The sequence below is a fragment of the Mesoplodon mirus genome (genome assembly GCF_964341445.2).
Source record: "Mesoplodon mirus genome assembly, chromosome: 2".
NCBI lineage: Eukaryota > Metazoa > Chordata > Mammalia > Artiodactyla > Ziphiidae > Mesoplodon > Mesoplodon mirus.
Genome location: NC_138977.1, coordinates 194,422,778 through 194,436,206, shown reverse-complemented (window position 1 = coordinate 194,436,206; position 13,429 = coordinate 194,422,778). Strand labels below are relative to the sequence as shown.

At 39.0% G+C, this 13,429-nt stretch overlaps 1 protein-coding gene across 1 annotated transcript in view; it reads left to right on the top strand.

The window, feature by feature from the left end:
* The window catches only part of HTR7 (5-hydroxytryptamine receptor 7), a 91,852-nt gene extending 81,382 nt beyond the window's left edge, over window positions 1–10,470 (top strand). Inside the window, exon 2 of the mRNA XM_082607053.1 lies at window positions 9,640–10,470. Coding sequence (XP_082463179.1) covers window positions 9,640–10,402 — 763 coding nt within the window. The 3' untranslated portion in view covers window positions 10,403–10,470. The remainder of the gene's footprint in view (window positions 1–9,639) is intronic.
* The last annotated feature ends 2,959 nt before the right edge of the window (window positions 10,471–13,429 follow it).

Below are 13,429 nucleotides of genomic sequence, written 5' to 3'. Positions count from 1 at the left end.
TTCGTTGTGGTGCGCGGGCCTCTCACTGCGATGGCTTCTCTTGCTGCGGAGCACAGGCTCTAGGCGCGTGGGCTTCAGTGATTGTGGCTCGCAGGCTCAGTTGCTCCGCGGCCTGTGGGATCTTCCTGGACCAGGACCAGGGCTCAAACCTGTGATTAGCAGGCAGATTTTTAACCACTGTGCCGCCAGGGAAGTCCCTACAGTCCCTTTTTGTGTCTTGTTCTGTTGTTTTAACATCTCATCTTTGAGCCTCTACTGTAGTGATAACATATACTTGTTAAGCTCCTTCACAGTGAAAAGTATTTGTAGGAAAACTGTTTCTCTTCTGAGGGTTGTGTTTTCTTTTTGAACTTTGTTCTTCAACAGTCTTATGCATATTCAGTTGCTTCTTTCACCAGGGTTATTTTTGTGGCATGTTGGTATAGTTACTATATCATTTTATTTCCATCTTGCTCATTCATGAGTTATTTAAAGCTTAATGTTTGTTCTGACATAGTGTGGTTGACTTCTTCTTGATATTCAGCCCTATTTGATATCGGTTAGTTTTATTCTTTAGACTACCGTTTATTGTATCTACTTCTCCGTAGCCTGAAGGGCTGGAGGAAGGGAAGGGAGTAGACTTCACTGCAGCTGAGTGTAGCCTTTAAATGAGGACTGTTCTTTTTTCTGAATTCTCATTCAATGTCCTGTACCGGAGTACTTTCCACTAAGCTGAGGGTTACCCCTTGTGGACCTTGGTGTATCCCGGTTCAGCCCAGTGTCCTAAAAGAGAGCAAATTCTGGTGGCCCTTCTTACCTTTGCTGAAATGGTATGTTGGGGCTTCTGTTCATGACGGTTTTTCATTACTTTTTGTCAGGCTGGCTTCTTACCACCTCAGTTTGCTTCTCTCCAAATAAGAGGGTACTAGTCCGAATTTTAAGGATTTTATTCACTTACCCTCTTTCTTCAGTACTGCTTCTGGGGGTGAGGTGGGATTAGAAGCCCCTTAGTACAATCATACAACAGAAAAAAATATATATATATATATTTTTTTTTCCCTTCCTGTAATCTTTGAACTTTTTAGCTAAGCTTTTATGCCATTCCTTTTTTTTTATTGTTGTTGGTAAGTTTGGGGCTCACTCTTTGCCTTGCCATTTCTCTGTTTCTCTGAGTGGAAAAATTCTGTGGTGGGAAAATTCAGGGTCTCTTGTAAGTTCAGATACAACTGCAGTGATTAACACCAGGCATAATGTAGCGGTCACTAGTGACCTCCTATATTGTTCATTTTCATGACTTTCTGTAATTACCTAAAAACACTACTTTGGTAGTTTTTAATAGACATAAAGAGTTTTACGTAATAGGTGACTAAAAAACCAAGTGGACAGTAAGAGGACCCTTATGTTTTTGCATAAAATGACAGAAAAATTCAGCAGAAAAACCATTGCCTTATGATAGAGTGCAGACAACATTAGTCTCACTGGAAGGCTTGTCTCAACTTGAGTAGGTAGCAAATAGGTCTTTGCTGAGCTCCCTTGGTGGGATATTTTTTGTCTCCTTAGCTTCTGTTATAACCAAGTGTCTGTGGTAGGCAGAGTTCTATGATGGCCCCGAGATTCCCCTTCCTGAGTGTGCATGCTCTGTATGCTTCCTTCCCCTTGAATGTCAATAGGCCTGATCTAATCAGGTGAGTGCTTTTCAAAGAGAGTCTAAAGATCAGAGAGGTTGAGAACTGCAGCCGATGCTTGAAGGTGGTAACCTCTGTGAGTTCTGTAGCTACAGGAAAATGAATTCTGCCAACAAACACACGTGCTTGGAAGAGTACTCTGAGCCTCATGTGACACCTCAGCCCTGGCCAACGCTTTGATTTCAGCCTGGTGAGACCCTGAGTAGAGAACTCAGTTGTGCTGTGTCCATACTTTTGACCTACAGAACTGTGAGGACACCTACAGGATTGGTGTCAAGTCACTAAATTGTGGTAATTAATTAGGTAGCAACAATATATGAATATTTTAAAAGTACTTTTAAGCGATTTGCTTTATTTTAATTAATTCTGATTCTCTTCCTAAAGGGAAAAGCTCATTTCTTGTTTCATAATTTACTTTTTCAAAGAGGAAGCTTTTGTTATGCTTTCCAAATGTTGTTACTTTTTTGTCCCCGCTCCTCTGCCCACTTTTCTACCTCAATACTGAGGTCAGAATAGGGATTTTAGATTGTTTACTGGTTTTAACTATAATTACAGCTTGGACACACTGATGAAAATGGTTTAAAAGTATAGTGGAACCCCATTTTGAAAATAGTTTTATCCTACTTGATCATGCTGTATGATCCTTTTAATGTATTCTTGGGTTCTGTTTGCTAGCACTTCGTTGAGGATTTTTGCTTCAATGTTCATCAGTGATATTGACCTGTAATTTTCTTTTTTTGTGGTATCTTTGTCTGGTTTTGGTATCTGGGTGGAAATAGATAACTTATAAGGACCTACTGTATAGCACAGGGAACTCTACTCAATACTCTGTAATGACCTATATGGAAGAATAATCTAAAAAAGAGTGGATATATGTATATGTATAACTGATTCACTTTACTGTGCAACTGAAACTAACACGACATTGTAAATCAACTATACTCCAATAAAATTTTTTTAAAAATAGTTTTAGAGAACAGGTCAACATCCAGTTCAGTGGCATATGTTAAGTCCATGGTGTTTTTTAAAATTTTATTTTAAAAATTAACTTTATTTATATATATTCTGAACACTACACAAGTCCTAACTGCACAGCTCACTTAACTTCTACAAAGTGAACATACCTATGTACACGCCCAGATAAAGAAATAGAACATTTCCAGAACATGCCCTCCCCCCTCAAGGCAATGACTCTTCTGGCTTCTATCACCATAGGTTAGTTTTGCCTGTTTTGGGGCATTGTGTTCTCTTTTGGTTTTGGCTTCTTTAGCTCAGTGTTATGTTTGTGAGAGTCATCCATGTTGATGCAGTAGTTGGTTCATTCTTGTTATTTTATAGAATTTGCTGTGTAAACATACCACAATTTATGTACCCATTCTACTGTTGCAGAATTGTACTTATTTTATTCTTGTAGAATGGGTTGGTTTTATTTGGGGTTATTACCATTAGCACTGCTTTGAACATTCTTATACATGTATTCTGATGAATGTTCATTGTATACGTAGAAGAATTGCTGGGTCGCAGAAAAAAATATATATGTAGTGGGGTTTTTTTTTCAGCTTTAGTAGGTGTTAAGAAATGGTTTCCCAAAGTTACATCAGGTTACACTCCCACCAGCAGTGCATGACAATTACAGCTGCTCTGTATCTTTACAAAACACTTGGCATTATAATTTATTTTTCTTACTATTATTGTCAGCATCATCATTATTTAAAATTTTAACCAGTCTGATGTATGTTGGTATTATCTCAGTGTGTTTTTAATTTGCACTTCCCTCATGACTCATGATGTTTAATACCTTTCCATGTGTTTATTGAAAGCCAGTACTTTTCAAACTTTGGGTCATGCTCCATTATTGGGTGATGAAATCAAATTAGTGAATTAAGACCAGCATTTAAAAAATCTGAAGTAGAATAGCATGCAGTAGAAGAGAGTGAATTGCAAGTTGTAATGGTAAGTATGGTATATATTTATACATATGAAACTTTGTTTCAGTTTCATATGTATAAATATATGCATCTCTATCTATATACCTTCATAGATGTATACCCATATGTATGTATCAATTTCTTATTTGTATACATAAATATATATATTTGCACTGAGTGACTGTGGGAAATGTATTTCTTGTTGTAAAAATATTCTTATTTCTTATTGTCAGAAAGGTTTATGAAACCCTGCTGTGTATTACACATTTAAACAAATCTACAACTCAATGAAGACAAACACCATGCTTACCTCATTTGCATTTAGCACAGTTCTGAAAGATAGAACTCATAACTGAGATATTGGAAATATGATTTGTGACAATTTTGTTAGGCCTAACTGGAAGCACACCATTAAGATGAAATATGAAAAGTAAAAGTAAAGTCCTTCATACAGTAAGTGTAAAGTCTTTGTAATTGAATGAAGGAAAGTTACCCTAAAAGTGCATGGGGTAAAGAACCAGAATTATCAGTCCTAAATGCAGAACCCTGAGTCTCCAGACCTCGAAAGAGAATCTGTGGATGGTGGCCCCAGAGTCTGTATGTTTCAGAAGATTCTTGGTGAGTCTGATAATCTGATAATTTCGGGAACCACTGATGGAGGCTGGAGCTTGCAGTGAATTTCACCTACTGTAAGGGAGGAGGTCTCATGGAAGAGAGATCCTAAGTGTGCAAACCTTTATTAAGCCTAACATTCCCCAAAACACTGTATTTCAGAGTAATTCTACCCATATTCCTTTACCCTATAAAGTATTATTCTATAGCAACAAAACTCAGGAGAAGCCATTTAATTAAAGAACCATTATCTATAATTTCTATACAGTTAGGATAGAAGACAGGCAGCGAGTTAATCTGCTTTCAAATCCCTCTCCATGTGTATTTTAACTCCCTAATCCTCTTTTTCTCTAAACCCCCACTATAATGGAACCCCTAATGTGAGCTGCATACATTTTTTCAATTATATAATACTTTGGTGCCTTTGTCTCTGAGATTTACTGTACTTTCACATTTGTATGCATTTTAAAGTAAAATTCTGAAGGCTTTATAAGCACACCACTTTCTAATTAACAGTGAGCATAAAATGCTAGTGTGACAAATGTTAACCATGCATATTAGGGAATATTTAGAATCAATCTAAGTTGCTTCCCCCTGCCTCGCCCCGAAAGGTCAGATTTATACTATCCAAGATTGGGGAGAATGAATTTGTAATTTGGACAAACACTTCCCTGAATAACCAATATTACTTTATGTAGTAATTATGGGATTTTAAATGCCAATGAGTTCTGTTTTCTTTGCGTGAACTTGTGAATGTAATAAAACACTTTTGAAAAGCTAATCGAATAAAACTATCTAAGATTTAATTATCAGCTTCTTACAGATTTTATGCACCAGATCATCTGTGTTGCCAAAATCACTTACGTGACTTAGGAATCACAGAATTCTCTTAAACCTTTCATTTTGTTCTTAGAATTAACATGGCTTTTTTAAAAATTATATACAGTTTAAAAATTATGCATAAAAAAGCAAAGTGAAAAAATTTTAAACTAATCAAATCTCTACAACTCAGATAAAATTGCTATTAATATTTTGGTGGATATTTTTCGAGACATCTCAGTATATATACATGCGCACACACTCATACAAACACCTAGTTTTACATAAACAGGTTAATAGAGTATATGATATTCTGTTACTTGTCCTTTAGGGCTAGTCATTGTTTTCTATCTACTTTTGGTTGGGTTGTTTTCATATCAGTAAATAGATATATACATCATAATTTTTAATGGTTACATGATATATACACACACACACACCCCCACTATACTTTAATCTGCTGATAGATATTTAGATTGCATCTCTTTTCTCCTCAATTTTATGTTTAGTTAACATCCTTCCTTTCACGTTAATCATTTTGCACCTGTACAATTATATTTCCAAGACAAATTCCTAGAAACCTGACTGAGCCAAAAGGCAAATGTTAATGTATATTAATTACCAAACTGCCCTCCAAAACCGTTATCTCAGTTGAAACTCCCGTCAGCAAAATGATAGAGCACTTGTCCTTATTTTAAAATTTGTATATCTTTAATTATTAATGAAGTTGTACATATTTCTGAGTGCTTATTGGATATTCTTTTTTCTTTTTTGTTTAATTGCTTCACTGTTTTTGTTGAGACGGTTGTCTTTTTCTTACTGACTTGTAAGAGATCTGTGAACATTGAGATATTGTTATTTGGACTGCAAGTTTGTCATTTGACTTAATTCTGTATGTAGTGATTTTTAAATTAAACTAAATGTCATTTATTTATTTATTTAATAAAATTTTTGTCAAAAATTTATCAATGCATCATTTGATAGTTTCAAGCTTCTGTATCATGGTTTGGCCAGATTGCAGAAATACCTATATTTCTTCATAGTAGTCTTAGTAGTCTTAGGGTTTAATTTTTTTACATGATAATCTTTGATCCATCTGGGATTTATTTTTGAATAAGGAGAAGGATAATTCAGATTTATTTTTACCCCAATTGCTGGCCAGTTGTCAGACTTCATGAATATCTAATCTTTTACTCTGATTTAAAATGACTTACTTTCTGATATTAAATTCCCTTATATATTTGAATATACTTCTGGGATCTATTTTGTTCTATTGATCTGTCTATTTCTGAATAATTATTATTGAATTTTTATTTCTGTGGCTTCATACTTTTTTTATAAGTATCCCTTCATTTTTCATCTTTTTCAGATTTTGTCTATTTTTGCTTATTTACTTGATGAACTTAAAAATCATTTGGTTGAACTAACAAAAGAAATGCTAAGATTTTCAGCTAGAGTTATATATTTTTATATTAAGGGAAAATTGGCACTTTTATAATACTATATTTTCTTATTAAAAAATTTTTTTTCTCATGGATTCAGGCATTCCCTTAGGTCTCTCGGTATCATTTTATGTTTTCTTCGTATAGGCTCTGGTCATTTTAAAAGATTTTTCTAGATATTTTAATTTTTTGCTTGTTGCTGTGAATGAAATTATTTTCTTCCATGCTATTTTCTGATTGTTAATCCTTTTTTAGAAAGTTGTTGACTTTTGTTTATTTATTTTATTTCCAGACACTTTAATGAGCACTCATATTTTTTTTTCTGATCATCTTTTGGTTGATTTTAGCCTTTCAAAGTCCCAGGTGGTACCCAGGAGACTAAAGAAGAAAATATAATTCCTTTACTGTAAGACATTACTTGAGGCCGTTAGAGAATGGAGCCTAAAATAGGGAAGTTTATGGAATGTAATTTGTATATCCAGGAAGGACTGAGTCCTCATCGCTGAAATGTAAGTCAGACTAAATATGTTAGGATGAATAAGTATGTTGTTCCTATGAGATTATTTAATACTCTGAGATGTCCTTTGATACTCAATTAATTAATCTCTCAGGATTAATCTTTGTAGATTTGATATTACTTATGTGAGCAGGAGAGAGGCTAGATTTAATTAAGCCTGAAGATATAAGTCCCTATTTAAGTAATGAAAATGTGAAGGATGGAAGGGAAAACGGAACTGACTTCCTCAAGAATTGGAGTTTACCAGGTTGTGAGTTCCAGGCTTGCTAATTTTTTGTATGACCCCCCCAAATACAATATAATTTCTTTTCTTGTCATGAGTAATCCTCCTTCTTCCTCCTTCCAACAAACACCTACAGTATTGCTCTAACTACCTACCATCCCAACCCCCCAGTAAGTAGATGTAAGATGGTCTGACAATGCCATCTGGTGGCCACCTTGGAAACTATATGAACTAATCCCTGTCATTGGACCTCCAACCTGGGTTGGTACAATATCCTGGAAGCCAGGTCCAGGCTTGGGAGCAAACAGCTTATGCCTGTGGCTACAGGCAAAGGGAGAAAATAATCAAAGTCCAAGCCCTGGCGAAGGCTGCCTGGGGAATCTGGGAAGGAGCCCAAAGGCTCCATTCACAGGAGTTGATAGAGAGCAAGGACTAGGTCCAAAAAGAGAGGTTTGCAAAGGAGTTCCAGTAGGAAAAACTTGGAGAGAGCTCCTGAACCAAAGCAAAGAAGGGGAGATTCCAGCCCCTGCCCCCCACCCCCCACCCCCGGGGAAACTCTGCATTCAGCCTCAGGGCAGGGATGAGCTTAATTGTGAGCGTGCAGTCAGTTCTAACACCTTTCTTCAGGGCTTTCCTCATCTACCTATTTTTTTTTCTTTTCCTTAAATTTTTCTTTCCCCATAGCTTAAAACTCAGATAATTTGACAATTCCACATAAGGTCGAGGCTACTTCACACTTCCCTTCCCTCTCTCTTTCCCCTCTTCTTCCCTTGCTCCCTCCTTCCCACTTCCTTTTCTCTTTTCCCTTCCTTTTCAGCTCTTACTCTTGAGTTCTCAGGAGAACCTCCCTCTTTCTCATCCTTCATTCTATCCAGGAACCAAAACATAATCCTAGTTACAGCTGAAAAACCTAGAGATAGTGCTTGTGAGTCAGCTTTATCAAGGACAAGGGAAGGCAGAGGTGAAATGAAGAACTGGTGCCACTAACGCCTGCACCCTTGGGAGGAGGGATCAGAAGTCCCTTCAACATTACCACGAGGCTCAGTCCTCCCATTCACCCCCTGCATGATTTCCCCATGTGCCTGCATTCACGATTTTTGCTTCTTTTGTTCATATTCCCAACATTTAAAACGGCATCTGTCATATAGAAGGAACTCTACTGATATATGTTGAAGGACGGAATGAATATTCTCACTGAATAAGCAAATCTGGCTTATTCGTTTTTTACTGTATTTCAATTTTGCCTTGTAAGTGTTCCATTGATGCTAATTTTCATTGTGAAAGCATGATTTGCAACTTTTGTGAAATAATTCAAACGTAACATGTGAGTCTATTTCTATCACAAAATAATTATTTTTTAAATTCCAAACCACCAAGTGACCTACTTTCAGAAAATAACTTTTCATGTTTCACGAGTGTATCTTTTATGTACATAAATGAAGTAGAAAACCAACAAAATGGCCAGCTTTTACCTGTCTTAGCTTCTCAAGTGCTCTTTGAATCCTCCCTGAAATAGAAGCTAAGACTATTAAATACAGAGGAGAAAACAGATTTGGAAAGCGGAACACTACCAAGCATTTGACAGAACATCTTGCTGACTATGTTTTCTCTGTTTGCTGAGTCTCTTTTGCATTATAAATCCTTGATAACAGAGACAGAGAAATATCTATTCTCTATATAGAACTAAGCACAGAATTTGCCTAATATTTTTCAGAATTATGCCCTTCCTTGTGATCCTCCTTAGAACTGGAGAGACGAGGCAGGCTGCTTTTATTTTATAGATTGTTCCTCGGACATTACTCTTGCGTGAGAATTTTCTGGGGATAAAAAAATGATCACTTGCTACTTTCCATTCCAAAACCCTAGGATTTCCTAAATGTCTCACAGCTCTCTCTGATCTTAAAGAAGTGCTTTCATTTCAGTGCAAAGGGGAAGTGAAAATGAATTCAGAGCTGGCCTGAATTAAGACAACAGAGGAGATCAGTGGGTGTGTAATATCCGAGTGTGGTGGAGCTTGGCTAACTCGTGAGGATGCATCACAACATCCCATCAGGCTTGACATTTTGTTCCTGGCTGATTTCAGTGGCAGTGGTCATGGGGGGGAAGGCATATATTGAATCTATAGTTCATTGACTACACAGTCTGTGAGAAGCTACAAGGTATGAAAAGAGCATGGACTAGCATTACAGGCAGAGGGCTCTTAGGCTGAATGCTGGCAGTGCCTTTGACTGACTGTGTGACCTGGAAAAAAATAGGTAACGTCTCAGAGTCTTAGTTTACCTTTCTATGAAATGGGAATAATGATGCCTACCAGGAAGGGCTGTGTGAAGAAGAGAGCTACTAGGTACACAGCCTAGTCCCTGGCTGGTGGTACTCCCCAGTTGATCTGCTGTGATCACGGCAGTCACGTGTTCTCTTTCCATTTCTCTCCCAGGTACCTTGGGATCACGAGGCCGCTGACGTACCCTGTGAGACAGAATGGGAAGTGCATGGCCAAGATGATCCTCTCTGTCTGGCTCCTGTCCGCCTCCATCACTTTACCACCACTCTTCGGCTGGGCTCAGAACGTAAATGATGACAAGGTGTGCTTGATCAGCCAGGATTTTGGCTACACGATCTACTCCACCGCAGTGGCATTTTATATCCCCATGTCCGTCATGCTTTTCATGTACTACCAGATTTACAAGGCCGCCAGGAAGAGCGCCGCCAAACACAAGTTCCCCGGCTTCCCGCGTCCCGAGGAGCCCGACAGCATCGTCTCCCTGAACGGCATGGTGAAGCTCCAGAAGGAGGTGGAGGAGTGTGCAAACCTTTCGAGACTCCTCAAACATGAACGGAAAAACATCTCCATCTTTAAGAGGGAACAGAAAGCAGCCACCACCTTGGGGATCATCGTCGGGGCCTTCACTGTGTGCTGGCTGCCATTTTTCCTCCTCTCGACGGCCAGACCCTTCATCTGTGGCACCGCGTGCAGTTGCATCCCGCTGTGGGTGGAGAGGACATTTCTGTGGCTGGGCTATGCAAACTCTCTCATTAACCCCTTTATATATGCCTTCTTCAACCGGGACCTGAGGACCACCTACCGCAGCCTGCTCCAGTGCCAGTACCGGAATATCAACCGGAAGCTCTCGGCTGCAGGCATGCACGAGGCCCTGAAGCTTGCCGAGAGGCCTGAGAGACCTGAGCTTGTGCTGTAAGGTCATTTATCACTGTTTTCCTTCTATCCCCCCAACCCTTATATGGGACTCCTTTTTGAAGCACATCGTAGAAAGCTTCCGGAATCAGTAGCAAGCTTATTTTCTACTAAGCATATCAGATTTGAATTTAGAATACTGTAGACTCCAGTATTCCACCCAACAGAATCCCCAAAGCCAAAGATAGGTTTTTAGTTGGATTGGAAGAAGAGACTGATTCGCTGATGAATTGCAATTGATGTCAGTGCTGACAAGGGAGGTGATGTTTTTCATCCTTTCTCCATAAATAACATCCACATTAGGTCCTTATAGCTCTGATTCTTGTAACGTTATCATTTTATTTGCTATTACTCTTAGATCCAGTAAAACTGTTTTGATGACCTCATCCTTCACTGGTGGAAATCATGAAGGAGGTGATATTTGGGGTGGGCCTTGAATAAAGAGTAGGATTAAGGGATGGCAGGGGTGGAGGTGGGTTTGGGGCTACTCAAAGCAGAGGGGACAGCATGAACAGAGGGACACAAAAATGGATGGAGGTACATAAAGAATCTGGGGCATGTCTTCAGCAGGACCTAGAAGCTGGGTAGATTGGGGTCAGCTTGGAGGGCAGGTAGGCAAAGTGGGTGTGGGGAGAGCTGAAGGTTTTTGAGCCAGAGTGAGACAAGGTATGCAGTATAAATAGGGGTTCACAGTAGGAGAAGGGAAATGGGTAGGAGACCAATGTAAAAGAGAGGTCTCCTGTCAGGAGGGCCTGCACGAGGAGGGTGGGAGAAGGGCCCGAGTAGGGCAGTATGGAGTGGTTTGTGTGGGGAGATGCCAGGATGGAGCAAAGTCTTGAAAACTACAGAGCTTTTAGAAAGTACTACCCATCTTTAGGGGTTGGGAATTGATAGAGAGTTGCTGAGTTTGTCTGGGAAGCACTAGTAGCTTTCCAAGAAGCAATTACAGTGGGCATTGGGATCCAAAAAAGGACCACAAAGGGCCAGTGGTGATAAGGAAATGGGTTTTACATGTAACACACATATGACTGAATTTGGCATTGTAAAGAAGGAAGGAGACAATATAGCAAAGTTGGCAGGTCCAGTGAAGACTTTGTTTTAAATTTGAGGTAGAGTAGACATCCTCATGTTTGAAAGCTGAGGGGAAGAAACTGGATTTAGGAAATAGAAGGTGTTGGTGAGAGAGAGAGCAGATCAGTGTTGGATGTGAGAGAAGAGTTATCCCTCTTCACTGAACATGGTTCTCTGGAATAGACCAGAGAACCATGGACGGTGGTAGCTTAGAGGGACCTCCTCAGTCATCTTGCCCAATCCTTTCATTTGACAGAAGAGGTAACTGAGTCCTGGCAAGTGAGATATCCCACAGTGATTAGCGTTACCACTGGGTCTAGATCCCACATCATGTGAGTCTTGCCTCTATATACCATACATATACTAGCCTGCCTTTATTTGTGATCAAGATGGCCAGGGAGACCTCTGTGCTCTCAGCTGTCTCAGGGGAACAGGGTCCCGAAGTGCCCTCATGGATTACAGTAAACTCTAGGGGCTCCCAACCTAGGATACACCCCAAATGACTCTGAAAACCTCAAGGAACTCAGCTTGTTCTCTAACTCATCACCAGGATGAAGGAGGCAGAAACATCTCCTTAATATGGATAAGGGAAACCAGAGATCATCATTTCCTGTCCTAGGAACTCAAAGTTGTAAGACTACAGATATGCTAATTCTTGAGCTGTGAAATAGCTTCACAGGTATTTATTTTTACTTCTATTACATACACTCTTTGGTACATATGAAATTGTTCGTAGTAAAAAATTAAGAGTTTTTTTTTTTTTAAGAAAGAATACAATCTTAGGTTTCAGAATATATGCAATGAGCAACCTATACCCCCAGGGATCTTTCCAGGTCTATAAGATTCTTACTGAATTGACCACTAGTGTTTGTTCACCAGGACCAGATTCTAAATTCCTTCAGGGAAGGAGCTATGTCTTAGTCAAATTTCTGTTTGCAGAATCTAGTATGGTGCCTGACACTGTACTAGATAATAAAAGTAATAATTTCTAACAATTATTGAACACCTACTACATGCTATCATGATGTACATCATTCTACCCGTAAAGTAGGTGCTTCTGGCATCCCCAATTTTAAGAAGAATAACTGAGGCTCAGAGACGTAAAGTAACTTAGATCAAATAGCCCCTAAGTGGTAGGTATGGTATGAATCACTCCAATGCATGTGCTCTTAGCTATTATGCAACACTACTTGTCAAATGACTTGAGTCTGTAGGAGTGAAGAGCTATTGAATGTTTTGAGCCGTGGATTTTAGCCATCAGCTCTCTAAGAAGACATTTAGAAAAAATTTGTTAACAGAAATAAGTTAAGTTTATTAGACTTACTGTAGCTTAGGAGGACACCTCCTTGACAGAGACTTGATAGCTTCTCAGATGGAGGGAATAAGCAAAAGATATTGATAGAGTTTTAGAGCTTGGGCTGGGTCATGTTAAGGTAGGGAACTGGTAAGGACTGGGCAGAGATTATGACATGATAGCTTTGGATTGGTGGGTATAACTAAGTGAGGGCCTTTTTTTTTTAACTTTTTATTTTATATTGGATTATAGCCGATTAACATTGTTGTGATAGTTTTGGGTGCACAGCAAAGGGACTCAGCCATACATATACATGTATCCATTCTCCCCCCAAACTCCCCTCCCATCCAGGCACCTCGATGCCAGTATGAATGAGCAAACTATCAGTAAGTCTAATAGTCTTACTATTGATGAGTAAGCTTGTTTAGTTGGTGCCCAGTCTTATCTTTTGGAAACAACTATTTCCTGGAACAAGTACTGGGTGATTTTGCCTGGCCCCAGAGTTGTTTAGCACAGGAGCTGAAAAGCATGTTGGTTTCAGTTCCCAGGAGTAACATGCTGAAAGATGCGTTTGAAGAGAGTCTCCCTGGCAGCAGTGGGAAGGGCTGATAAAATAGAAAGACTGGTGGCAGGGGGTCCAGTTAAGTAGCCAGTATAGAAACTAGG